Consider the following 27,102-nt stretch of genomic DNA (forward strand, 5'->3'; position numbering starts at 1 on the left):
GTGGTTGCCACCAGAAAGGTGAACCTCCGGGCCTGCCTATCTGGTCTTGGAGGAAGACTTACTTTGTGCTATACCCTTCTTTCCAATTGGTTTTTACTTAAAATTGCATCCATGTGTGAGGCCAGTTGGCTATGGGTGGGGCTAAGAGATGGAGGCACAGAGCAGCAACTCTGAGGAGCGCTGACAACTTGCCAGCGAGGAGAGGACAGACACTCAGGGCACACGCTAGGCCTTGGCAACGATTCTTTTATTGAATGGCAGTGACAGAAGGAGGCTTGAATCAGGAGAAAGCTTCCCCTCCCTGCCCCTGCCCCCCAAGCCCAGCCACCAGGCATAGCACTCTGGCCCTTACACGTGTCCATGTCTCTTTCACATCCTTGGGCATCCATGACACAGTGCCACATGGCACCACAGTTCCTTGGTTGTGGTTCTCCTTCCTGCTCTGCCCCAGCCCCAAAGACCTGAAGAAAAGCCTCCCCGTGGGCAGGGCCCCAGCAGGGCTCACCTACCCACTGGTGGGAGGCCCCATTGCCTCAGGCCTCAGAGCAGGACCCTTATGGGGCTCAGGGCCTGGGTCGTCTGGGCAGGCTGGTCTTGAAGAGGGACTTGCCCGAGGCCTCGATGTAAGTGATGCTCATTTCCTTGGGGCTGATCTCTACGTAGGCAAAGCCTCCCAGTGAGTCTTCAGCTCCATAGTGGAAGCGCAGATAGCCGCTAGGGACTTTGCGCTGGTGCCGTTTTGAGGGGTCCATGAAGTTCCCAGCTCCACTCAGCACGTAGCCCACGCCATTCTGATCCTGAAGGTACTGCAGACAAGAGGACACAGGGCTCAGTGGAGCCCCAAGTCCCCCATGACCACCCACCTGAGGGCCAGGGTGAGGTCTGTTCCTGACCACAGAGTCACCTTGGGCAAGGTTCATAACCCTTCTGTGCCTCAGTTTCCCCAACTGTAGAATTTCCTACTTCACAGGTAGAGCACCGAAAAAAGCAACTGGAAAATGGTAGCTATTATTATGGCTTTTAGGGAGCTTTGACAAGGAGCTGTGATGGTGCAGTGCTCATGCACTCAGCTCCTAACCAAAAAATCAGCAGTTTGACCCACCAGTGGCTCCACAGGAGAAAAGATGTGGCAGTCTACTTTCGTAAAGATTTCAGCCTTGGAAACCCTATGGGGAAGTTCCACTCTGTCCTATAGGGTTGCTATGAGTCAGAATCGACTCAACGGCAACAGATTTTTTTTTTTTTTTAGGGAGCTCTGGCATGTTTTTCTGGTTAGTGTAGAATTTAAGGGAAAGTATTGACATTTGGGAGGCCACAGGAGGCCCTCAAATAGCATGTGGCACATTGGCTGGGGTGGGTACCCCTCGCCTGGCTCCCCAGCCCTCCCACTGGCCCCTTACCTGCAGGTTGTGGTCATGACCGCACAGGTAGGCGGTGACCCCATGTGTGGCCAGCAGTGGCTGCAGCTGCTTGACAAGGCAGTGGGTGGGCCCATGTTCGGCTATGGACCATACCGGGTAGTGGCCAGCTATCAGCACATAGTCTTCCTTGGCTGCTGCCAGCTGCTTTTTGAGCCAAGACAGCTGGGTGCGGGCCAGCACCGGGTCGCGGGGCCTCTCAGGGCGCTGGCTGAGGAAATCATCCGAGTTGCCACACAAGGTCACTGTATCCAGCATGAAGATGGCCACGGATACATTGGTCCGTGGAACCTTGAAGCGCAGGCGGTAGAAAGGGCTGGGGAAGTTCCTGTGGAGGGGAGAGAGGTTGTGGGCAGACATCTTGGGCAAAGGAGCCCTAGTGATGGCTCAGGCTCAGGCTCAGGCCAAAGGACCTCTTTGTTCACCTGAGTGCATGTCTGGGGTGGGGCAAGGCGGGCAGGCTCACCAGCGCTTGGAGATTTTGGAGTAGGCAATCTGTGCTGAGACGTTGCCAAGGTGGTCATGGTTTCCAGCCAGCACATACCAGGGCACGTTGCGAAGGGAGCGGGCAGAGAAGACGTCCTCAAAGGTTTCCTGCAGAAGACAGAAAGGGCGCCCCCCCATACCTGAGGTCAAGCAGCTACCTGGTTCTTCCAGGGGCTGGGGACATGGGGATCATCAAGTGCTCCAAGCACCTGCAGGTGCCCCGTCAGCTTCCCTCTGGACTGTCCTGAGGAGGGCCACCAGGTCAAGTGGCTTCTCCCTACTGCCCCCCCCCCCGCACCGGGAACCCAGTGGGCACATACCTGGAACCTCTTGTCATTGACATCCCGCACGCCAGTAAAGTAGAAGTTGTCCCCCAGGGACAGGATGAAGTCTGCACCCAGGGTCTGCACGGTCCTTGCAATCTCCTTGGCATTCGCCATTTCCCGGGCTGTGTGGAATGGGGCATTGGGGACCCCACCCCAGTCACCCACGGCCACAAAGCGCAGGGCGGGGGCGGCACTCTGAGCCAGGGGGAGCGCCAAGAAGGCTTGCAGGAGGAGGGTCAGCAGCACTGTCCATGCATCCATCTGGAAGGGGAGAGACGTACGTCTGGGGGCCTGAGGTTGTGGCACGGGCAACAAGCCCTTGAGACCCCCTTTCTGCCCTGCTGAGGGAGGTGCCCTAGTTCCCAGGACATCTCAGCAAAAGCTGGCCAGGAAGGTCAGGGGAGACAGGGTCCAGCGAGGGGCTGGGCAGGGGAGCCTATGCAGGCCCACTCCGCCCTCCCTTATCCCTGCTCAGCCGGATTTGGGCCTCCTGTCCAGCACTTACCCTGGCGGAGGCACAAGCCAGTCAGTGGGGGCTCCAAGAGGCAGGTGGGCTCCAGGGCAGAAATAGCAGGCACCAAGCCTTTATTCCCTGGGGCGGAAGTGGATCATTAATGAGGATGATGCAGTTTCTCCGCTGAATGTTCCAGAAGCCGTCCCCATGGGTCACGTGAGTGCTAGATCTCCCCAGGGTAGCACGCGGGATTTGGGGTGGGGGTTTGGGCACACGTGTGCAGTCGTGCCCGCCTGAGGCATGTTGGGGTGCAGCTGTGCTCGTCGGCACAGACTTGTCTGCCCCATGAACTTGTTTGTGTTGTGGCTCAAGGTGCCCTGTGCATCTGCATTGTGTATGTAGCGGTGTCTACTGTGTTTTGTGCCCAAGACACGGCTCATATGTCTGTGCCCTCTGACGGTTGTTTGTCTCTGTCGGGGTATAGCTGACTATGCCTGAGAGTCCCATGTCTGTGCAGAGGCACACGGCGCCAGGCCTGCGTGTGTCTCAGTGATGTGTGCCTGAGTGCTCCTGAGAGGCCGTGAGGGTTTCTGTGCAGACGGGGATGTGTGTGTCCTCGCTTTGTGCCTGAATTGTGCTGTGTGTCTCTGTGCCTGAATTCTTGTGGATAGCCATGCTGTGCCTGTACTGTGTCTCTAATGTGAGTTGTGTGTCTGGTGTGTGATGTGATGTGTGTTTGACAGCATCTGAGCGTGGGATTCTGTGTGTGTCCCAGTGCCCCCCTCCAACACACAAACCGCACCACCACCTCCGTTTTCCAGGAAGTTCCCACCCTCCTCCTCCACGTTCCTGAAGGAAGAACCCAGGCAGGAGGCAGCTGGTGAGAAGCTGTGTGACTACAACCTTTGCCCTCTACCCTAGCAGCTGCCTGCAGGCCCTCCGTGTGACCGCAGCCTCTGAGGGCAGGAAGTCAGGCCTCAAGGTTGGGGCCCCTGCACCTGCAGCCCATGTGACCCGCTCCTCTACTCCCTCCCTCTTCAGGAGGACGCTGCTGAGCGCTTAGTCCCAGCCCGGGACTCTTCACTTGCACCCTCACAACGAGTCCCTACAGTCCTTGTCGGGGCAGATGATAAGGGACCCCTCATGCTAAGCCCAGGACACCGGCTCAGAGGAGTCTGGCAACTTGCCTGGGGGCCCCTACATCCAGGCTGGGGCAAACAGGAAGGAATAAGGTCATGAGGGCAGGCGGCGACCCCTCCCTCCGGGGCGCGGCGCCGAAGCCGGCGGGGCAGTTGTCCTTGTCCACACCGCCCGCCACGCCGTCGGCCGGCCGGCCTCACCTGCGGGCGGCTGGGTTGCGGGCCGGGCCGGCCGCTCTCGCCAAAGCCAAGTTGCTGAAGCCCGGGACGGGCGTGGGACGCTCGCGTCGGGGCTGCCCGGCTTTAAGGAGGAGGCGGCCGGCCACGGTACTCTCCCTCCCCGCCCCCAGCGCTTCTGACCTGCCTGGGCAGGCTGCACCCGTCAATCCTGCTTGGGCGCCTGGCTGCAGGGTTCTCATCTGTAAAATGGGAATAACGAACTCAAGAGGGAGTCCCAGACGTACGTGTTGGCCCAGGGAGGGCGGCTGGGGACTCCTTTCGGACGCCCTTCCCAAGCCAGCCGGGAGTCGCCCCCCGCCTTGACACTTGGGGCCCACAGCCCCGTGTCGCAGCGCTGAGTGGCGCCTTTCCCTGGGCCGCGGAGGTTGGGCGGGGTGCTGGGCCGGGCTCTAGTAAGGAAGTCTGTCTTCAACCTCAGTTTCCTGGTGTTTAAAATGGGTATTAAGGGAGAAGGTTCAAAATCTTCCTATCAAGGAGAATTCCAGATAATATAAGTAGATACTCCCCCTTCTGGTATTTGAGTGTGGGCTCGATGGAAAAGCAAAAAAAAAAAAAAAACTAAGTGGAGACACCTGGCAGTCACCACCTTAACAAAATGTTTAAGATCTGGTAGACACTGCCTTAAGGTCACTATCCTTAGGGATAAGTCACGTGGATATCACATGGCCCACTGGAAACTCTGGTGGCGTAGTGGGTTAAGTGCTATGGCTGCTAACCAAAAGGTTGGCAGTTCCAGTCCACCAGGAGCTCCTTGGAAACTCTATGGGGAAGTTCTACTCTGTCCTACAGGGTCACTATGAGTCAGAATTGACTTGACAGCAACATGTTTGGTTAACCCCAGTCTAATCATGAGAAAAACACCAGACAAACCCAAACAGAGGGATATTCTACAAAATGCCTGACCAGGACTCTTCCAAAAAAAGGGGTCATGAAAAACAGGGAAAGACTGTCACAGACTGGAGTACACCATGGAGGCACGAAAGGAGCCCTGGTGACTTAGTGGCTAAGTGCTCAGCTGCTAAACCACCACCTGCTCTGGGGGATAAAGATGTGGCAGTTTGCTTCCATAAAAATTCCAAACCTAAGACCAAACCCGTTGCCATCAAGTCTATTCTGACTCATAGCGACCCTGTAGGACAGAGTAGAATTGCTCCATAGGGTTTCCAAGGAGAGGCTGGTGGATTCCAACTGCCGACCATTTGGTTAGCAGCAGAGCTCTTGTGCCACCATAAAGATTACAGCCTTGGAAACCCTATGGGGGCAGCTCTACTAACCCTGTGGGGTCAATATTAGTCGGAATTGACAACAACAGGTAAGGAGGCATGAGGACCAAGTGCAATGTCCTCGGCCAGAAAGAGGACGTTGGTGGAAAAAGGCGTGAAATACAAATACAATCTGGAATTTTGTTAATAGCAAGGTAAAAACAAAACAAAACAAAAACCAAACCCATTGCCATTGAGTCTGATTCATAGTGACCCTATAGTGACCCTAGAGGACAGAATAGAACTGCCCTATAGGGTTTCCAAGGAGTCGCTAGTGAATTTGAACTACCAATCTTTTGGTTAACAGCCATGGCTACCAGGGCTATGATAGCAAGGTACCAAGGTTAATTTCTCAGCTGTGACAAATGTACCATGTACCATGGTTAGGTAAGATGTTAACCATAGGAGAAGGTGAGTGAGAGGTAGACTGGAGCTCTCTGCAGGAATGTTGCAACTTTTGTGGAAATCTGAAATTATTCCAAAATAAAAAGGTTACTGACAACGTGGACATCCATGATTCAAGAACTTAAAAAATTCATTCAACCAACATTTATCGAGGGCTCTGGGGGACACGGCCATCAATGACACAGACACAAGTCTCTAGCTGTTAATTGCCTTCCTTTTTGGGGGCAGGGGCAGTCCCTTTCCATTTTATACTTTTATATACTGTTTGAATTTTCCTCTTGAAAAGCCCTGTTAGTTGTTTTACAGTTGAATAAATGCAGGATTCCTCCTAATTTATCTACAGTAAACATGTAAACACAGGGAACAAAACTTCACCTCAAATTCCAGGCAGTGGTTGTTTCTCTGGGGGAGAGGAACTCAAATCAAACCAAACCAGTTGCCATCAAGTCAACTCTGACTCATGGAGACCCAACGTGTGTCAGAGTAGAGCTGTGCTCCATAGGGTTCATGTAAGTAGATCTCCAGGCCTTTCTTCTGAGGTACCTCTGAGCAGATTTGAACCGCCAACCTTTCGGTTAGCAGCTGAGCGCATTACTGTTTGCGTCACTCAGGAACTCCAGGCAGGTGGGTGGGGGGAGAAAAAGGAATGGAATTGGGGCTAAGGGGTGATGGGGCGGGGGGTTCAACTTTATCCCTATTGCTTTCCTTCTTTCACAAAAGAAGAGGAAAAATATATCTGAAGCATTTGCTTCCTTATGTGGTGGTTATAGAGGTGCTTTAGGGATCATCCTCTGTGCTTTACTTTTTTAAATTAAAAAACCTAAGAGCATGTGCACGTGATTAAAATAACCATGTGAAAAAAAAAAAAAAAAGAAGGCATGTAATAAAAGGATCCCTTGGCTGTGTCTTCATGCTGGCCTCCCTGGTTCTGAATTTGCTCTTCACCCTCTGTTCATCCACTGTGGAGGTGGATCAGGATTTAGCTCACAGCCTCCCTCCCTCTCCACCCGGCTCCCCTGCCTCCTAACACTGGTGTAGATAGATTGCTTGAGTTCCTCCCTGTGCTCTCCCTTTGCCCCACTGGCCTCCTCACCCTTCCTGAATTACTCAGGCACCTCTGACCTCAGGGCCTTGGCACTTGCTGTTCCTCCCACCTGGAGTGTTCTTTCTTCCCCAGATACCCACATGGCTCCCTCCCCCAATGCATTCAAGTCTCTTTAACTTATCTGAAATGTACCACCTCACCCCACTGCTGTCTAGTGTTTATCAGGCTGTAGGTTTCTCCATAGTGCTTATCGCTGCTGGACAAACCACGCACTTATTTATCTTTTCTGTCTCTCATCAGAATGAGCTCTGTGGAGATAAGAACTTTCCCTGTCTTGTTCCGTGCTGCTTACCCGGCATCTAGCAGGAGCACACATAGATGGTTGCTCAGTAATTATTTGTGGAATGATAGAACGAAGGGATGCCCATTCAGGCCACCCCATCCTTTCAACCTTCCATCTAGTCTGAGGATGCAGTCTCCTCCCCTCCCCTCCCCACTGTCCTCACCCCTTGGTTGAATTCAACCAATCTCTTTACAGACTGATTCAATTGTAACTTTTGTTAATGTTTTTGGTAATCTGCCTGGGGCACAAGTCTTGTATATGTATAAACCCATTGCTGTGGAGTCGATTCCGACTATAGCGACCCTATAGGACAGAGTAGAACTGCCCCACAGTGTTGCCAAGGAGTGGCTGGTAGATTCGAACTGCTGATCCTTTGGTTAGCAGCCAAGCTCTTAACCACTGAGCCACCAGAGCTCATATATATATATAATTTATTATTCTTATATATACATTTTATGATTTATTTTTGTTGTTGTTGAGAATATACACAGCAGAACATAAACCAATTCAACAATTTCTGCCTGTACAATTCAGTGATAATGATTACATTCTTCAAGTCGTGCAACGATTTTCACTTTCCTTTTCTCATTTTTTCCTTCCCCATTAACATGAACTCTCTGCCTCCTAAACTTCCTATCTCATCTTTCCAGTTGCAGTTGTCAATTTGATTCCATATAGATAGATCTTGAAAGAGCACAATGCTCAAGGCAGACATTCTTTACAAGTTAAGCTCAAGTACTGTTTGGTTTTAAGAGGACTTCAGGGGACATTTTGGTTTAAAGATTAAAGATTATCTCAAGGCAATCGTTTCAGGGGTTCGTCTAGCCTCCATGGCTCCAGAAAAGCTGGATTCCATGAGAATTCTTGGAGATATTTCTAAAGGACCTGTGATGAGATGTGGCATCTCTCTCATATCTTGGTCACAATACTCAGGTCACTCTAAGAACATTTATTCCCACCTCAGAACCTCTGCAATTGCTGTTTCCTCCTCCTCTATCTTCGTACCATTGAATTCTTGGCTTAAATGCTCCCTCCTCAGACCTTGTTGATGTCCTGACTCAATTAGCCCTCTGCTCACTCCCCAGACTCTGCTGTTGTCCAAACACTTCCCACCCCCCAGCCAACCAGGAGTTTCCAGGAATGCAGGTCTGAGTGAGCAACCAAAGTATGCTCAGTGCTTGGAGCAATGAGTGTGGGTGGGCAGGGGTTAAACTTTACTTCTGACACAAATAGGTCAATGAGCGGAGGTGGGGATCAGATTGTCCATGCGGTGTGATAAGCACCTGAGATGGAAGGATGGTGAGTGGTGTCAGGAGATGGGGATTAGGGGCTATTGGGCTGCAGGGACAAGGACCTAGAGCTAAAGAGTTGAAAGGCTTAATCTGGAGGGAGTTAGGTTTGAAGGGTGGGGTCTGAACTGTGTTTTTCACAAGGTCAATCTGGAAGAAAGCAAGACAGATATCCGTCTAGATCTAGAGCTACACAGAGGGAAAATGAAGGAAACCCTCAATGAGGTGGATTAACACAATAGTCGAAACAATGTGATCATGAAGATGGCTAAGGACCTGGCAATGCTTCATTACATTGTACGTAAGGTGGCCATGAGTTGGAGCTGACTGAACAGCAGCTAACCACATCTATTTCTATCTCTGACTACATCTGTCCACATCCTCTTGGTACAAAAGTACAAGTACTCTGGATGGTACATATTGAAAAGAAAATCAGGTGTGAACAGAAACCAAATTAAGAATGGTATCCTCTGAGAGGTGGCTATTATTACCTTTCTCTTTCTTTTAAAAATCAGATCTTTATTCAAAATAAACTGTCCAAAAATGAATTGACCTTTATGGAATAAACAGACTCAAGGGTTTACGCAGCAGGCTTCTTTTCTTCTGCGGTAGGTTTCTGTTCTGCTGGCTTCTTCTCAGTTGCTGGTTTCTTGGTAGCTGCAGCCTTTTTTCCCACCGCTGACTTCTTCAGCTTCTTAACACCAATGGCTTTCTTTCCTTCTTTCTTCCCTGACACAGGCTTCCTGCCTGGAGCCGCTTTTTCCTCTGACCCGGCCACTAGCGCTGCTGCTGCTTCCTCCATCCAGAGTTTGTGACTCCCAGCCTGGCGGAGAATGGACTTCTGGCACCTGATCCTTTCATGTGGGTTTAGCTTCAATTCGATTCTCAGGCTTGTCAACGGGTTCTTCAGGACTCCGTGATGAGTGTTCTTGCATGGTGCTTAGAGAGCTCTTTGGATCTCTGAGCTTTTCAAGCTTCTGCTTAAGTCTGTATTGTTCATCTGGTGCATGGGAAGGTTGTAGCTGCTCTTGAGGGGAGGCAGCTTTACGTCAAGTGCCATACAGATCACCTAACTTGTGAAAAGCACTTTCAGCCCAAACGTAGGAAAAACCTCACAGGTCCACCAGGAGCCAGTTTCAAAATGTTGCGTTTGCTTTCATTAAAAACCCAAAAAGACCAATTGCCATCAAGTCAACCCTGACTCGTGGTGACCCCATGTGTGTAAGAGTAGAACTGTGCTCCGTAGGGCTTTCGATGGCTGATCTTTTGGGAATAGATCACCAGGCTTTTCTTTTGAGGTACCTCTGGGTGGAGTTAAGCTGCCAGCCTTTTGGTTAGCAACTGAACACATTAACCATTTGTACCACTCAGTGACTTCCTTGCTTATATGAAGCAGAGTAACTCCTGGGATGTTTCTGAAGGCCTTGTTGATATCATTGTCCTCGTTATAGACAAGGCACAGTTCCCTGCTCTGTATATGACAACGGTTTCTCATTTTGCCCTTGCCAGCTCTCATTCACTGAGAGGCATAGACCATTTTTATATCATCCCAGGCTTAAGTTTCTTAAGAAGCAAAACAGCCTCCTTTGTCTTCATAGATAAAGATAAAGCCTTCAACTTTATCTTTGACCACCAAAGGAAGTTCAGGCGCTTTCTCAACATGGTGACCTTTAGATATGATCAGTGCTGGTCAGGCTGAGACAGCCATGGCGGAGCAGATAGCATAGCAGTTCTGTGTCGTGTTCACTCTAGGTGCCAACGATGCCAGGTTTCGGTTGGTGCAAACACATGGCCTCCACAACACGTGTATCCAAAAGCATCCTGGCCAGGTCAGTGAGTTCTACCACCTCGAACTCTGGCAATTTGAGCCATAGCTCTGCACTCAGACCAAGACTTGGTACTGGTTTGATGACCTGCTTGTTCTCTGACCGCAGAAGGCTATCTGTTGTTTTTGCCCAAGTTCATGTGAACAAAGTTTGCTACAGCTGGTCAAATGGGAGCCTTACACACAGGAAAGTAACGCTTTTGCCTGATGAGTCTCCCTTTTTGAGGTAGACGGATATCAGTGACCAAGCGCACACCATGGGATAGAGGAGCAGGCTTATTATTGTTGTTGTTAGGTCCCATTGAGTCGGTTCCAACTCATAGTGACCCTATGTACAACCAAATGAAACACTGCCCGATCCTGTGCCAACCTCACAATTGTGGCTATGCTTGAGCCCATTGTTGCAACAGAATAAGACAGTTGCAAGACAGGCTAGAGCACTAGGCTGCCTGCCGCCCACAAGCAAACTGTTAGGTAAAAAAAGCCACACATTGGTCTAAGCAAAACACTGTCCAAATCCCTCAGTTTTCCTCATTAAAGTTCTTTTTTTGACTCAGAGAAAACCTGGAAAACAGTGCTCTGTTTTGCCAAATTTGCAGGGGCAGGTGATAGCTCCTGACCTGTTTTATGAAATTTGCAGGGAGAAGTGGTAATTCCGGATCTTTTATGATAGTTTCTCAATAAAGACTCACAATGTTAAAATTAAAATCATCTGTAGCTACTTGAAAGTACTTTCCAGTTGGAGGAACTAGTATGTTTAAGGCCTAAAATAAGAGACTAAGTCTCCAGCCAGGAGAATGAATTAAGTTCAAAAGGAAGAAAACCAAAAGCTTGAACCTTAGAGCTTAACATCTTTAATAAATGAGCCTAGATTTGCCCCCTGCTACCGCGACGTTGGTTTGGGGTTCATATTAAAAAACACTATGAACTAAATATACTAGAAATAATTTGGAATTTTAGTGACCCCCTTTTAGGGTTGGGAAAATAAGCTTCCATGTGTGTTGTCTTTTCCTTTTGGGGCAACTTTTGCTTGATACTCAGATTTTGTCAAAAGATTTAATATTCCTCCACCTGAGGCTCTGGTAAGTTAACAAATTTTACCTAGAACTGATTTTTCCGTTGAATGGAGTTGATCTTACCAAAAATTGCTGTATACACTTTAAGAAATTAAGATCCCTGTATCCTTGTTTTGTGTGGTATTGTCCGGTGAGTTTATGTGGTCTTTCTGTCTCCTTTTGCCCTGAGAGCTTTCTTCTGGGCTAGAGCGTTGTGTCTTAGTTTCTGTGTTGTATCGGGTTAGAGGCTATGGCTGACAGTGGCTGTTTTTTGTAAGGCTGTCTTACAACCTCAGTTCTTTCCTCGCCCGAAGAAAAACTGCATCTTTTGTCTGTCTTAGGTTTTAGACTTTTAATCCAAAAAAAAAAAAAAACCTGTTGCTGTCGACTTGATTCTCACTCATAGTGATCCTATAGGACAGAGTAGAATTGCCCCATAGGGTTTCCAAGGAGCAGCTGGTGAATTCAAACTGCCAACTTTTGGGTTAGCAGCTGTCATGGATTGAATTGTGTCCCCCCCAAAAATACGTGTCAACTTGGTTAGGCCACGATTTCCAGTATTCTGTGGTTGTCCTCCATTATGTGACTGAATTTTATGTTAAAGAGGATTAGGGTGGGGTCTGAACACCACACTTACCCAGATCACATCCCTGATGCAAGGTAAAGGGAGTTTCCCTGGGGCGTAGCCTGTACCACCTTTATCTCTCAAGAGATAAAAGGAAAGGGAAGCAAGCAGAGAGCTGGGGACCTCATACTACCAAGAAAGACGCACCAGGAGCAGAGAGCATCCTTTAGAGCCGGGGTCCCTGTGTGAAGAAGCTCCTCGTCCTGAGGAACATTGATGAGAAGGCTGACAGAGAGAGAAAGCCTTCTCCTGGAACCAACACCCCGAATTTGGACTTGTAACTTATTAGACTGTGAGAAAATAAATTTCTCTTTGTTAAAGCCATCCACTTGTATTTCTGCTATGGCAGCACTAGATAACTAAGACAGTAGCCAAGCTCTTAACCAGTGTGCCATCAGGGCTCCAGAGACTTTTAGGAGCTACTTAGAAAAAACTTTGATATAAATTGATCCATTTAAAAAGTACACTAAAAGAAAGATGGATTGTTTATTTTAATTGGTATAAGAAGGCTTTAAAAAGAAATGTTTATGTCAATCTTTGAAGCAAATCTTTCTAAGTAACTTAAGTTAGATATTACATGAAGTGTGTTTCATTTAAGAAAAAGGGATAATTTTGTCTTAAAGTAAAATTAGCAGTTCCAGAGTAGGAAAAGAGAGGCATAGGGCAAGCCTAGAGAGAGAGAGAGGGCTAGCCAAGACAACAGAAAAAAAAATTTATCTTTTGCCCTTCAGAATGCCTAGTGTTGCAGGGAAAAAACCTTACAAAGTTTAGTAAAGCAAAAAGAAAGTTTTATTTGGCATATATTCAAAAAGGCAAAAGCGAGAAGCAGACAAGCATGTTGCTTGAACCAATGTCTCCTAAATCCAAGGCAATATTACGGAATAGACAGAAGTGGGAAAATGGACAAGCATGCTGCCACAGCCATGTCTGTCCGAGTCCAAGGGACTATTACAGAATGACCAGTATATATTAACACTACAAAATGGGCAAAACCATTGAAATCATCACCTTTTCACAGATTTGCTAAAACTGTGATCCTACATTTTGAATTTTCTTTCTTAATGGCACGGGTACAGGTTTCAGTAAGGACAGTCAAGAGGGTCTTCATTGGTCCAACAAATTTTCTATTCAGGAAATGCTAATAGAAAAAGAAAAGAGTGGGAATTCTTTTGTGTTCTGGTTGATTGGCTCATGTGAAAGATTCCCTAAAAGATATTTTCCAAGATTATCCTAGCTGTTGTCTTTTTGGGTTGTCTTTATACCTCATGGCCCAGTTGATGTGTCCTTGTGAGTCTTTGTGAGCCCAGCTCCAGCTGGGTCACATTCTCTATGCTCAAGGACAGGGAATAATGATTCCAATATTATTTTCTAAATCACTAGGTCAATTTAAACATACAAAAATGAAGTAAAATGATGTAATCTTGTCTTCTGCCATGAGTTAAAAAAAATGAGGGCAAACAGGATCAGGCCTCCCCAGCCCCCAGTCTCTGAGGTCATATAGCTCTGGGGAAGCTTTTAAAAGGCTCCTTCCAACTAGGTGGAGACCTTTTCTTTTTTTAAATTTATTTATTGTGCTTTGGGGGAAAGTTTACGAATCAAGTCAGTCTCTCATACAAAAAGTTATACATACTTTGCTGTGTTCTCCTAGCTGTTCTCCTCTTAATGAGACAGCACATTCCTTCTCTCCACGCTGTATTCCCCAGGTCCTTTCAACCAGCCCTTGTCCCCCTCTTCCTTCTCATCTCGCCACCTGACAGGATGTACCATTTTACATTCCCACCAGCATAGTCTCAAGTGTCTACTTGAGCCGTGGATCTTACTCCTCACTAGCATCATTGCCTATCTTATAGTCCAGGCCAATCCCTATCTGTAGAGTTGGCTTCAGGAATGGTTCCAAACTTGAGCTATCAAAGGGTCCAGCGACAATGACCGTCAGGGTCCCTCCCGTCTCAGTCAGACCATTAAGTCTGGTCTTTATACAAGAATTTGAGATCTATATCCCACTGTTCTCCTGCTTCATCAGGGATTCTCTGTTGTGTTCCCTGTCAGGGCACTGATCGGTGGTAGCTGGGCACCATCTAGTTCTCCCTGTCTCAAGCTAATGGAGTCTCTGGTTTATGTTGTCTTTTCTGTTTCTTGGGCTCATCTTTACCATATGTCTTTGGGGTTCTTTATTCTGCTTTGCTCCAGGTAGGTTAAGACCAATTGATGCATCTTAGATAGCCGCTTGCTAGCATTTAAGACCCCAGATGTCTCTCACCAAAGTGGGATGCACACTGTTTTCTTAATACATTTTCTTATGCCAATTGACCTAGATGTCCCCTGAAACCATGGTCCCCAGACCCTTGTCCCTGCTAATCTCTCTCCCTCCCCACCCTTGTAACCATCAAAGAATATTTTCTTGTGTTTAAACTTTATCTGGAGTTCTTATAATAGTGGTCTCGTGCAATATCGTCCTCTTGCAACCGACTGATTTCCCTCAGCATAATGTCTCCCAGGTTCCTCCATGTTATGAAATGTTTCATGGATTCATCATTGTTCTTTATAGATGCGTAGTATTCCATTGTGTGAATATACCATAATTTTTTTATTCATTCATCTGTTGATGGGCACCTTGGTTGCTTCCATCTTTTTTCGATTGTAAACAGTGCTGCAATGAACATGAGTGTGCATATGAGACAGATAAGGTTAACTGTGCTGGTGGCTGAACAAAAGAGTTTTTAAAAGATTATCATCTAGAAGTTGGGTAAACAGGAACCACACCCTGTCAACATGAGATAGGAATGGGGCAGCCCCTGAATTACTATCTCCTTCTTACTGTCTTTCTAGTCCCCTCCTCCTCTGCATGGTTTGTATGCACAGAGGAGCGAGTGTCACTGCTGTTTGACCTTCCTTAGCCCTCTGAAGATGGCAATGTAGTGCCGAAGATCAAGTGGGGGTAGGCTATATCCCATAATAAGTGATGCCAAGGGCTGCTGAGAGGACTCCATCTTGAATATCAGAGGGTTCCATCTTAGATTCCAGATGTACACGTGACCTAATTAACATACGCCGCCATTCTGAGAAGTACCCACCCCTTGAAAGAAGCGCACTAAATATTCATTATTCTATTGTCTCCACCGAACCGTATAAGCCCTAGCCTTGCTTCCCTTTTAGAGTCAGTCTTCTGGAGAGGCTTAGATCCCCCCTGACTCCTTTTGCTTGACTCAAGCAAAATAAAGATTGCTGAAGATAAAGTTTGTCTTTCACGTGTATTCTTACTCAGGAAAAGACAAGTACCCTTTGTGTCGGGTTGGCAATTGGTAACACATATATCTGCTTGTATGAAGGCTCTTATTTCTTTAGGGTATATTCCAAGGAGTGGGATTGCTAGGTCATATGGTAGTTCTATTTCTAGCTTTTTAAGGACGCAACAAATCGATTTCCAAAGTGGGTGTACCATTTCACATTCCCACCAGTAGTGTAGAAGTGTTCCAGTCTCTCTACAACCTTTCCAACATTTATTATTATGTGTTTTTGGATTCATGCCAGCCTTGTTGGAGTGAGATGGAATCTCATTGTAGTTTTGCTTTGCATTTCTCTAATGGCTAATGATTGTGAGCATTTCCTCATATATCTGTTAGCAGCCTGAATGTCCTCTTTGGTAAAGTGCCTGCTCATATCCTTTTACCCATTTTTTAACTGGGTTATTGTCTTTCTGTTGTTGAGTTTTTGCAGTATCATGTAGATTTTAGAGATCAGATGCTGATTGGAAAGGTCATAGCTAAATACTTTTTCCCAATCTGTAGGTAATCTTTTTACTCTTTTGGTGAAGTCTTTGGATGAGCATAGGTGCTTTACTTTTAGGAGCTCCCAGTTATCTAATTTCTCTTCTGGCATTTGTATACTGTTAGTAATGTTTTGTATACTGTTTATGCCATGTATTAGAGCTCCTGGCGTTGTCCCTATTTTTTCTTCCATGCCTTTATCATTTTAGATTTTATGTTTAGGTCTTTGATCCATTTTGAGTTGGTTTTTGTGCATGGTGTGAGGTATGGGCCTTGTTTCATTTTTTTGCAGATGAATATCCAGTTATGCCAGCACAATTTATTAAAGAGACTGTCTTTTCCCCATTTAACAGACTTTAGGCCTTTGTCAAATATCAGCTGCTCGTATGTGGATGGATTTATGTCTAGATTCTCAGTTTTGTTCCATTGGTCTATGTATCTGTTGTTGTACCAGTACTAGGCTGTTTTGACTTCTGTGACGGTATAATATGTTCTAAAATCAGGTAATGTGGGGCCTTCCACTTTGTTCTTCTTTTTCAGTAGTGTTTTACTTTCCCAGGTCCTCTTTCTCTTCCATATGAAGTTGATGATTTGTTTCTGCATCTCATTAAAAAAATGTCGCTGGTATTTGGATCAGGATTGCATTGTATCTATAGATCACTTTGGGTAGAATAGACATTTTTACAATGTTGAGTCTTCCTATCCACGAGCAACGTATGTTTTTCTGCTTATGTAGGCCTCTTTTGGTTTCTTGCAGTAGCATCTTATAGTTTTCTTTGCACAGGTCTTTTAAGTCTCTGGTTAGATTTATTCCTAAGCATTTTATCTTCTTACGGGCTATTGTAAATGGTGTTGATTTGGTGATTTCCTCTTCAACGTTCCCTTCGTTGGTGTAGAGGAATCCAACTGATTTTTCCATGTTTATCTTGTATCCTGATACTTTGCTAAACTCTTCTATTAGTTTCAGTAGTTTTCTTGAGGATTCTTTAGATTTTTCTGTGTATAAGATCATGTCATCTGCAAATGAAGATACCATTACTTCTTCTTTGGCAATTTGGATGCCCTTTATTTCTTTATCTAGACTACTAGCTCTGGCTAGGACCTCCAACACAATGTTGAATAAGTGTGGTGATAAAGGACATCCTTGTCTGGTTCCTGTTGTCAAGGGAAATGCTTTCAGTCTCTCTCTGCTAGGATGATGTTGGATGTTGGCTTTGTATAAATGTGGAGACCTTTTTTTAAGACAAAAGAAAATAAGAAAAAATGGCTGCTTTACTATAGTAACCAAAAATTGGGTGGATCCCAATCATAAAAGAACTGTAAACAAGTGCTATCTAAAGTAGGGGAACTCTAAAAGAAGCCAAAAAAAAAAAAAAAAAAAAAAGGAAAAGAAAAAGGAATCACACTGAGACACATCTCAAATGGTCTAGAAAAATGTTTCCAGCCCTAGCCAGAGACTTCAGGTTATATTCATATCGATGAATTAGTCAGTTGAGCAGAGACTTTGTGATTTCCGAAGCCAGTTGATAAAATCTTTAAGGGCTAAAATTAGATTGGGAATAATATGAGAAATAGTAAAAGTTAAATAAGAACTTAGAATATTTAAACAAACTTTATTTCAACAGTTATGCTTTGTGATATACAGGCTTAACATAATTTCTAAGACCTTTTAGGTAGCTTACTGATATTAATTTGACTTAATAGATAAAAAAATAATAGATATTTGTCATAATTTAATTTTATATAATTTTGTTCTTTATGCCGCAGGAGAAGGGATACGTATATATATGTATACATATATAAGTCTGCTAATAAATGTGTTCATTTTTGCCATTTTAAAGGGATACACTATAAGAGATGTGCAACAAAGACAACGTTTAATAGTTGATTAAAAAGAAATTTATTTGATAATGGTCAAAAGTTTTATCTGTCTGATTAAAGTTTAGTGGTTTAATTTATGAGATTTTTAAGAGCTTTAATGTTAAATAGCATTTAAAACAAAGAATCATGTTTCTTGCTGTTAAAATAACAAAATTTTCTTTGATTTTTGTGTTAAAAAAACCCTAAAAAAGGGTTTATTTATTCTTTGAGTAATTTGTCTCAAAGGCAAAGATTCGGTCTTTCATTAAAATAAGATTCCTGAGTCAAAAACCAAGCCGCATGGCTTAAAAAAAAAAAAGCTAAGATTTTTACCTTTAAATCTTTGGTTAAATAACTTAAGTATTGTTTCTCAGTGGCTTATAATAAACTCCTGACAACTTTGAAGCTTCATGGAAAGTCACAAAAAATTTTATAAAGAAAAACTCCTAAAAAATGTTTATTTAATATTATAAATTACATAGAACATGTTGTCAAAACCAAGAGAAGTGCCCGATTCTCTTTGGGTTAAAATTTATATGTTAGTATTTTCTCTTAGGTTTTTGCCTAATATTAGACAGGAAATGCAAAATATTATGTCATAATTTTATCATTTCTGAGACAGGTCTGGGGTCCTGAGGTAAAACTCTCTTGTGAATAGAGGCTGTAAAAAAATTCCAAAGCAAATAAGATATGGTGTAGGTGAGGAAACCAGGGTCTCAACCTGAGGCTAAATTCTAAATGATAAACAATCAGATTTCCCTTAAGGCTTCCTCTTAGGATTGTTTTTCAGGCAAACCAGCTAAAACCAGAATTCCACAGGCACAGAAACAGTTTGGTTGATTGCTGGATGTCCCCATCCCATAATGAGTCTTGCACAGGAACCAAAGACTCATGCGAAGGAACTAAAATTACCGGATTTAGGTCATCTTTTTTTTTTTTATAGTACCCAGGGAAACCCTGGCGACGTAGCGGTTAAGTGCTACGGCTGCTAACCAAAAGGTCGGCTGTTGGAATCTGCCAGGCGCTCCTTGGAAACTCTATGGGGCAGTTCTACTTTGTCCTATAGGGTCACTATGAGTCGTAACCAGCTCGACAGCGCTGGGTTTTGGGTCTATAGTACTCAGCACCCATTTCAGAAGCGGGAGGTCCACCAGCCACTTCCTGCCAAAAGTCTGATCCAACCCCTTTTTTGAATATGCATGCTATTTCCCAGAAATCCAATGAATATGTATCACTTCCCTTTTACTGCATAGTATAAAACTTCTCCCAGCCCTTTGTTCTGGGAGACAGTGCTTTGAGAGTGATCTCCCTGTCTCCTACTCACTGTGAGTATTAAACTATGCCTATTTAAATCCACTTGACTCTTAGTTATTCTTAATGAGAGTACAAGCAGCGGGCCCATTGTGTTTGGTAACACTTCATTATTGCTAACTTGGTTGCAACTTTATTTTTTTTTTAATCTAGCATCACCAAAGCCAATGGTTTGATTGGGGAATTCAAGTCACTTACCTATGAATTTTTTAAAATTACTATTCAGGTATTTAGGGATTTGATAATCTTGGTATTTTCTTAGTATATCCTGACTATATGGTATTTGGGTTTTATATGGTATTATGTCTCAAAATTACTATGCATTACATCTGAAGATCTTTGAAAATAAGGTTAATCATTGTATTTAAAAAATATTTTTGTCTAAAGCTTTTTTTTTAACTGAATTTATTGGCTTTATTTTATGCTTGCAATTAATTTCTATCAGGTCTTTCACTTTTAAGGGTATTATTTTTATAAATTAATCATGGCCATATTAAGTTTTGTCATCTGCAGATAAGTTTTTACTTTGCTGATTTGCTAAAAATATTTGACCAAAATGTCTCAACAAAAAGATGGACTATATTGGACATATGAAAAGGACTGTGACTAGACTGAGTCAAGATTTCCAGAACTCAAGCACAATAAAAACAAACAAACAAAAATTCTTAAAAAAAAAAAAAAGACTTCCAGAACTCGTATGTAGAAGCTGGCGGGTTCACAGACTGAGGCTGAGCCAGAATCACGTGAAACAGAAAGAAACTACATAAGACACAGTAAATGAAAGGATTAATATGGGTTTTTTGTGGAAATATTGCTGATGTTTTAAGGTTCTACTTTCTGGATATGTAAAACCTTATCCTTTCTCCTAAATTATCTTACTAATGGGTTAATGATTCTCGAATTAGAAGTTCCTGTTGGTAAACTTAGCAAAGTTGTAAAGATCATAACCAGAAAAGTGTCTGAAGTTTGAGCTATGATTTTACAAGACAGAATAGCCTTAGATTTTTTTTTTTATTAGCTCATGAAAGTATAGTCTGTGCTGTAGCAAATACGTCTTGTTATATTTAGATAAATAACACAGGAGAAGGAAAACAGGATATACGTAGAATTAGACAGCAAGCTACTCGGTTACTCACTGTAACACCCTTACAAACATCAGATTTATTTGGTTAGTTATCCTCAGGAATAAATACATGAGCTAGATCGCTATTACAATGAATAATAGTATTCTTAGTCTGTATTCGGCATTATAAAACCTATCTTCTACTGTCTTACACACTTAAGAAGTCCTCGGGCTAAAATAAAATAAAATAAACTGAATCTGCTCACTTTGGCAACGAGATTGATGGGAACATCGCTCTTACTGAAGATCCTGGTGAAGAACCAGATGGTGTCAGGGGAAAACCAACACTGTGAGTTTAAAGAGCCTGCCATGGCTACCATATGGGAGCTCGACTAAATCCAGGTATTGGTCATCAATGTCGAAGCTCTGATCAAAAGGAGAGAATGATTTAGGAGATAATATTAGAGCCATTATTCCCTGTCTTTGAGCACAAAGAATGTGATCCAGCTGAGCTGGACTCACAAGGACACAGCAACTGGGCCCTGAGATATAAAGACAATAGCTAGGACAATCTTGTAAAACATCTTTTAGGAAAACATTCACATAAACAGAGCATAAAAGCCACTCATCTTTTTCTTTTAGCATTTACTGAATAGTCAGGTGTAACCATACTGGATGGACTAACAATTGCTGGATTTGTTCACACTCCCCTTCGTATGTAGAGCAAGGATTACCCATAATCCTTGTACCTCTCCACCCAATTTACTGGCTAAAAGAAGAGGGGGCACAATTAATCAATAGCGCAATTAATAAAAAAAAACAAAACCCTAGGCAGAGTCCAATACACCACTGTGAGGTCTGCCTACCCATAATACCACGACAGTAGATCAGTGGCCACAATGGAAGGCCAACTGTTCAAGCTTCTGTCCAATATTTGCCCCCTCTCTGAGAGCATGCCAAACAATTCCAAGCTGGGCTGTAGTTCAAAATGGACACTGGTCCTGGATGACCAATGTCCAAAAAGAAAAGGAGGGAATAAGATGGCGGTTCCCAGGCCGCAGAAAATTCCCCTGCCTCAAATAGCTTGTTTGACATGCCCCCCTATCTTTACATTAGAATCCTGGTTCCTTTGCTTGGCTCACCCCATAGCTTTTCATTAGAATCCTGGTTCCTTTGCTTGGCATACCCCATAACTTTACATTAAAACCCTGGTGATACAGGAAACCCTGGTGGTGTAGTGGTTAAGTGCTATGGCTGCTAACCAAAGGGTCGGCAGTTCGAATCCACTAGATGCTCCTTGGAAACTCTACAGGGCAGTTCTACTCTGTCAGTAGGAGTTGGAATCGACTCGATGGCACTGGTTTTTTTTTTTTTTTGGTGACGCATGAAGTTATACGTAAACCCCATTGCACCTGCGTAGAAGGATTAAGAATGTTGCTGATGTGACTTTTATGGACTTCCTACTTGTCAACCCCTTAAAAGTAACCTTTTCCCTTGCCCTCGCTGAGCAATCTTGGTGGCAGCAGCCTTTATTTCATTGCGTGAGGAAAGGAGCATGCATATGGGATAATTGAAAATACTATGGCTTAGGTCAGTTGCACCTTAGTTCTCAAAGTAACACCTTTGCTTTTTAACACTTTAAACAGTTCTTTTGCTGCAGATTTGCCCAATGCAACATGTCATTTGATTTCTTGACTGCTGCTTCCGTGGGCGTCGATTGTGGATTCAAGTAAAATGAAATCCTTGACAATTTCAATCTTTTCTCCATTTATCGAGACGGTCAAGTGATGGGGATTTTTGCTTGATGTTGAGATGTAATCCATACTGAAGGCTGTAGTCTTTGATTGTCATCAGTAAGTGCTACATGTCCACCTTCAGCAAGCAAGAAATACCTCTAGACACGTAAAGGAGCAAATGTTAACATTTGGTCATAATTGCTTCAGATACATATCTTCCTTTTTATAAAAGAAAGAAGAGTAGGGATAAAGTTGATTGATCCTCCCAACCTGGTAATTTCAATTGAAAAGGTCCCAAATGGTTTACAATGACAAGTCTCCCTCACATTCTTGTCCTCCAACTACATCCCCCCTTTGGAGGCAACATGTGTCTCCAGATTTTTGTATCTCTCTCCAGAGATGATTAATTGATTTCAGATTGATAATTTTAAATTGAAAAGTATATAATAATTTGGTTAAACCTGAAGCAGTATTGGAATGTTTAAGAGAACATAAGTTTCCCTGATTTATATGTTTAATTTAATAGTAACTGCCAAGTACTTTAAAAGGTTTTGCTTAGTGAAGGCATTTAAAAAGATTAAAGAATAAAATATATCACACTTTATAAATGCCATATAAAATGTTTAAGTGATTTTAATCCACAAAATGTGTAAATAGCCATAAATATTAATCACGTGTTCTTCTTGAAAGTGATTGCCAACTTTATCAGATCTATCAGTAATACCCACCAGCCATCTGTGTGGGGGCTTGTGGGTTGCTATGGTGCTGGAAGCTATGCCACCAGTATTTCAAATACCAGTGCGGCCAACCATGCAGGACAGGTTTCAGTGAAGCTTCCAGGCTAAGACAGACTAGGAAGAAAGGCTTAGTGATGTACTTCTGATTAGTTAGCCTGTGAAAGCTTTATGGATCACAACAGAACACTGTCTGACTTGCTTGCTTTGAACACGTCATCAGGAGGGTTCAATTACCAGAGAAGGATATCATGTTTGGTGAAAGAGAGGGCCAATGAGGGTGAGGAGGACCCTTGGTAAGAGGGACTGGCACAATATCTTCTAGGATGGACTGGAACGTGCTGGCAATTGTGAGGATGTTGCAGGACCAGGTAGCGTTTCTTTCTGTTGTTCATAAGATCCCATGAGCCTCAGGTGACTTGATGGTAGATAACAACAACAACAATAAGTAACATGATAGCTGTAATCTGAACTATAGGCTTCAGAGAAACCATTTCTAAAAGCATAATTTAAATTGACTGTGAATTCACAAGGAAGCCCTGGTGGCGTAGTGGCTAAGAGCTATGGCTGCTAACTAAAAGGTCAGCAGTTTGAATCCCCCAGGTGTTCCTTGGAAATCCTATGGGGCAGGTCTACCCTGTCCTATAGGGTTACTATGAGTTGGAATTGACTTGACGTAGTGGGTTTTTCGGTGGGTCCATTCACAAAGTAACCACAAAGGTGAATTTTCTAGGCACCAAAACTGTCAAAAACTCAAACACCGTCATGAGTTTGATTTGAGAAACTGAAAGGCCAGTGTGGCTGGAGCAGAGTGAGTGAGGGGCAAGTGGGAAAAGGGAACAGAAAGGTGAGGAGGGGGCCTGTGGGGGAAGTGTAGGGGAGGCAGCGTAGTGGTAGGGGATCTTGTATCCTACAGGGCCTTGGGAGCCCTGGGTGAGGACTTTGGCTTTTACCTCCAGTGAGGTGGGAGCTATGGAGTGTTCTGAGCAAAGGAGGGACTGATTTAACTTGGGTTTGCACAATTTCCACTGGTTGTTGGGCTGTGGGGCATAGGCTATCCGGTGGTGGGGTGGGTGATTCCTCAGTTCAGAAGAGGCAGCAGTCTTGGCCAGGGAAGCTCAGGGAATGCTCAGCAGGGACGGGCCAACAGCCAGGGTCCTTTTCCAGACCCTCTGACCTATCCACTGCTTCCCCCATGTGGCCACTGTCCAAACTGCAGCAATGTCCTGCAGACAGTGTTCCTTGAAGCAGCAAGTGCACCCGTGCAGTTTAAAAAGCAGCTTCGTACCAGCTTTAGCATCCCCATTTTATAGCAGGGGCTGCTGAGGTCCAAGGTCATCAGACTAGGTGTGAACTCAGTTCTTTCCAACTCCAAAGCTGGGACTTAACCTTAACACTCTGCCCCCTCCATGACAAATCTCTGATGCAATTGGGTTTAAATTCTTTGCTATTCCTTCCTTCAAATAGTGGAGCCTAATTTAATTCCCCTCCCACTGAATGTGGGCCAGACTTTAGTGATTCACTTTTTAAAAACTTTTCATTTTTGATATAATTGTAGATTCACATCCCGTATACCCTTCACCCAGTTTCTCCCAATGGCAACACCTTGCATAACTAGAGTACCAGGAAATTGGCACTCAGACAATATATTGACCTTATTCAGATTTCAAAAGATTTACAAGCAGTTATTTGTGTGTGTGTAGATTTAGTTTTATGCAATTTTATCACATGTGAAGGTTTGTGTGACCCCTATACCACAGTCAAGATACAGAACAGGGATCCCTCATGCTACCATTTTATAGCCACAGCCATCTCCCTCTTCACCACCCTCAACACCTGGCAACCACTAATTTGTTCTCCATATCTATCTATCTTTAAATTTCAAGAATGTTACATACATCCAAGCCACAACAATTGGTCTCTATTTGCCTGGAGCAACAGAGGAAGAAGGAGGGTCAGGAATAGGAGGAGGAAATAGAAAGTGTGGATAATTGCTTCCATGAACAACTGCCTCCTTTACCACGAGACCAGAACTGGATGGTACTCAGCTACCACCCTTGAACATTTTGATCAAAGATTCTATATAAGAATCCTGATCAAAAGGGGGCAAATGTAGAACAGAATTTCAAACTCTAATAGAATCCAGAATTTCTGGATCCATAGAGGCTGGATGAACCCCTGAAACTATTGCCTTGAGATAATTTTTAATCTTAAACCAAAAATATCCCCTGAATTCTTCTTAAAACAAAGCAATAGTTTAGCTTAACTTGTAAAGAATGTCTGCCTTGAACCTTGTGTTCTTTTAAGATCTATCTATATGGGATCAAATTGGCAACAGAAAATCAAAAGATTAGATAGGAACTTTAGGGGGCAGTGAGTTTATGTTAATGGGGGAGGAACAACTCAGAAAAGGAGGGTGAGAATGGCTATACAACTCAAAGAATGTAATCAATGTCACTGAACTGGACATGTAGAAACTGCTGGTGTATGTTTTGCCGAGTATATTCTCAACAACGACAACAGAGAATGTTTTATAATATATCCATATGGTGAAATACTATTCAGCAATAAAGAGAAATGAAGTACTGATCTGTCTTAGTCATCTAGTGCTGCCATAACAGAAATATGACAAGTGGATGGCTTTAACAATGACAAGTTTATTTCCTCACAGTAAAGTGGCTAAAAGTCCAAATTCAGGGTGTCAGCTCCAGGGGAAGACTTTCTCTCTCTGTCAGCCTTCTCATCAATCTTCCCCCGACTAAGAGCTTCTCTGCATAGGGACCCTGGGTCCAAAAAGCTCACTCTGTTCCTGGCACTGCTTTCTTGGTGGTATGAGGTCCCCAACTCTCTGCTTGCTTCTCTTTTCTTTTATCTCTTGTAAGATAAAAGGTGGTGTAGGTGACACCCCAGGGAAACTCCCTTTACATTGGATCAGGGATGTGACCTTTGTAAGTGTGTTACAATCCCACCCTAATCCTCTTTAACATAAAATTACAATCATAAAATGGAGGACAACCACACAACACTGGAAATCATGGCCCAGCCAAATTGATACACACATTTTTGGGGGGACATAATTCAATCCATGACATGACACATACTACAACATGGATGAACCTTGAAAACATGCTAAGTAAAACAAGTCAGTCATGAAGGGCCACATATTGCATGATTTCATTTCTATGGAATGTCTAGGCTAGGCAAATCTATAGAGACAGAAAGTATATTAGTGATTGCCTAGGGCTAGGGGGCTGGGGAGAATTAGAGGTGATGGCTAAGAGGTATGGGGTGATAAAAATGTTTGAAAAGTGATAGTGGTGATGGATGCACACTTCTGTGAATGGGCTAAAAACCACTGAATTGTACATTTTAAATGGATGAACTGTATGGTATGTGAATTACATCTTAATAAAGCTGTTCAAACAAAAGAACATTGTATAAATGGAAGGATATAGTATGCAATATTTTGAGACTGTCTTTTCTCCACTCAGCATAATTCCTTTGAGATCCATCCAAGTTATGTGTATCCACAGGTAGCTCCTTTTTATTGCTGATTAGTATTTCATGGAATGGATATATCACAGTTTGATTAACCATTCACCTTTTGAAGAAAATTTAGGTTCTTGGCAGGTTTGGGCTATTACAAAAAAAGCTACTGTGGTGAAATGAGTTCCTTTATGTGGCCTTTTGCCTTGGTTCTTTGGAAAAACAGCTTGAGAGGTTTTCCTCCTAACCCTTGAGGAGCTACCCTTGTCCTAGTTGTCTATTCCAGGAAGTTTGTTTCTTTTGTCCAGGTTGGTTGAGGTTTCCTGGGTAAGCTGGAAACACCTTGAGGTTTGATACTTTTTGTCTGGTCCTGAGCTGCAGCCTGCCCTGTGATTGGTATGCACCTTGCAGGGACTGGTCAACGGGCAATGCAAATGAGGTGACTATGGCCTACTAGGCAAATGAAGTGTCTGTGGCCTACCAAGAGGGGATTGGTCAGTTTGTGGCCCCTGCTGGGAGGGCCCATGCCTTGAAATTGACAAGGAGCTGTATATATATGCAACCAGTGCCAGACAGAAAGAAACAGGAAGAGAAGCAGAAGGAAGAGAGAAGAAACAGAGACAGAGACAGTGAGAAAGGAGGCAAGGCACCTCCTAGAAGAGCTGTAACATGGGTCAAGGGCTATAACACTGAAGGCAGTGAGAGGCCCAGAAAGAACCATGCAGCAGAGTTGGCAGTGAGAGACGGCAGGGCCAAGAGGAGCCTGTCCTGAGGGGGCTGAGAGGAGGCCTGCACAGCTGAGAAGCTGAGAGAGCTGTTCTGCACTGAAGAAGGGGGACTTTGCCTACATGCTTCCTGATCCTGATCCTGAGTTGTAGCCCGTTGATCCTAACCCCAAGTTATACCCTATCACTTCCTTAATAAACCATTTAACTGTAAGTGTGGTTTGTGAGATCTGTGTGGCCATCGTAACAGACTATTGAACCCAGAAGAGAAGAAGACAGTGCCGTGGGATGGGTGGTATCAGAATTGGTAGAAAGGTTGGAGAGTGGAGGTATATCTTACCTCCATCTCACAGGGATCAGCCTTGGGCTGATCTCGATTTGCATTAGCCACTCCGAAGTTAGACAGGTTCTGACACTACTACCTAGATTCCTCAGCTACCATGAACACACATGCACAGATTTTCGTGTGAATTTAAGTTTTCATTCCTCTGAGCTAAACACCCAAGAA

At 44.1% G+C, this 27,102-nt stretch overlaps 1 protein-coding gene and 3 pseudogenes across 7 annotated transcripts in view; all 4 read right to left on the reverse strand.

The window, feature by feature from the left end:
- Positions 1-236: 236 nt before the first annotated feature.
- ACP5 (acid phosphatase 5, tartrate resistant) overlaps positions 237-27,102 on the reverse strand; it is a 32,351-nt gene continuing 5,485 nt past the window's right edge. The window contains exons 1-6 of one of the 7 annotated variants that reach the window (XM_049876958.1): positions 4,288-4,469; positions 2,736-2,822; positions 2,225-2,491; positions 1,885-2,012; positions 1,401-1,746; positions 237-806 (exon numbers count right to left, since the gene is read on the reverse strand). In XM_049876958.1, coding sequence (XP_049732915.1) covers positions 564-806; positions 1,401-1,746; positions 1,885-2,012; positions 2,225-2,491 — 984 coding nt within the window. In that variant the 5' untranslated portion in view covers positions 2,736-2,822; positions 4,288-4,469 and the 3' untranslated portion in view covers positions 237-563. Of the gene's footprint in view, positions 807-1,400; positions 1,747-1,884; positions 2,013-2,224; positions 2,492-2,735; positions 2,823-3,486; positions 3,839-4,024; positions 4,149-4,183; positions 4,470-27,102 lie in introns of those variants that run through there. The other 6 variants (XM_049876957.1, XM_049876964.1, XM_049876960.1 and 3 more) reach the window with 6 other exon arrangements.
- Positions 8,988-9,559, reverse strand: LOC126071206 (60S ribosomal protein L4-like; annotated as a pseudogene).
- Positions 9,343-10,597, reverse strand: LOC126072184 (60S ribosomal protein L4-like; annotated as a pseudogene).
- The window catches only part of LOC126072185 (low-density lipoprotein receptor-like), a 49,717-nt pseudogene continuing 39,757 nt past the window's right edge, over positions 17,143-27,102 (reverse strand).

The sequence above is a fragment of the Elephas maximus genome, chromosome 3 (genome assembly GCF_024166365.1).
Source record: "Elephas maximus indicus isolate mEleMax1 chromosome 3, mEleMax1 primary haplotype, whole genome shotgun sequence".
Lineage (NCBI taxonomy): Eukaryota > Metazoa > Chordata > Mammalia > Proboscidea > Elephantidae > Elephas > Elephas maximus.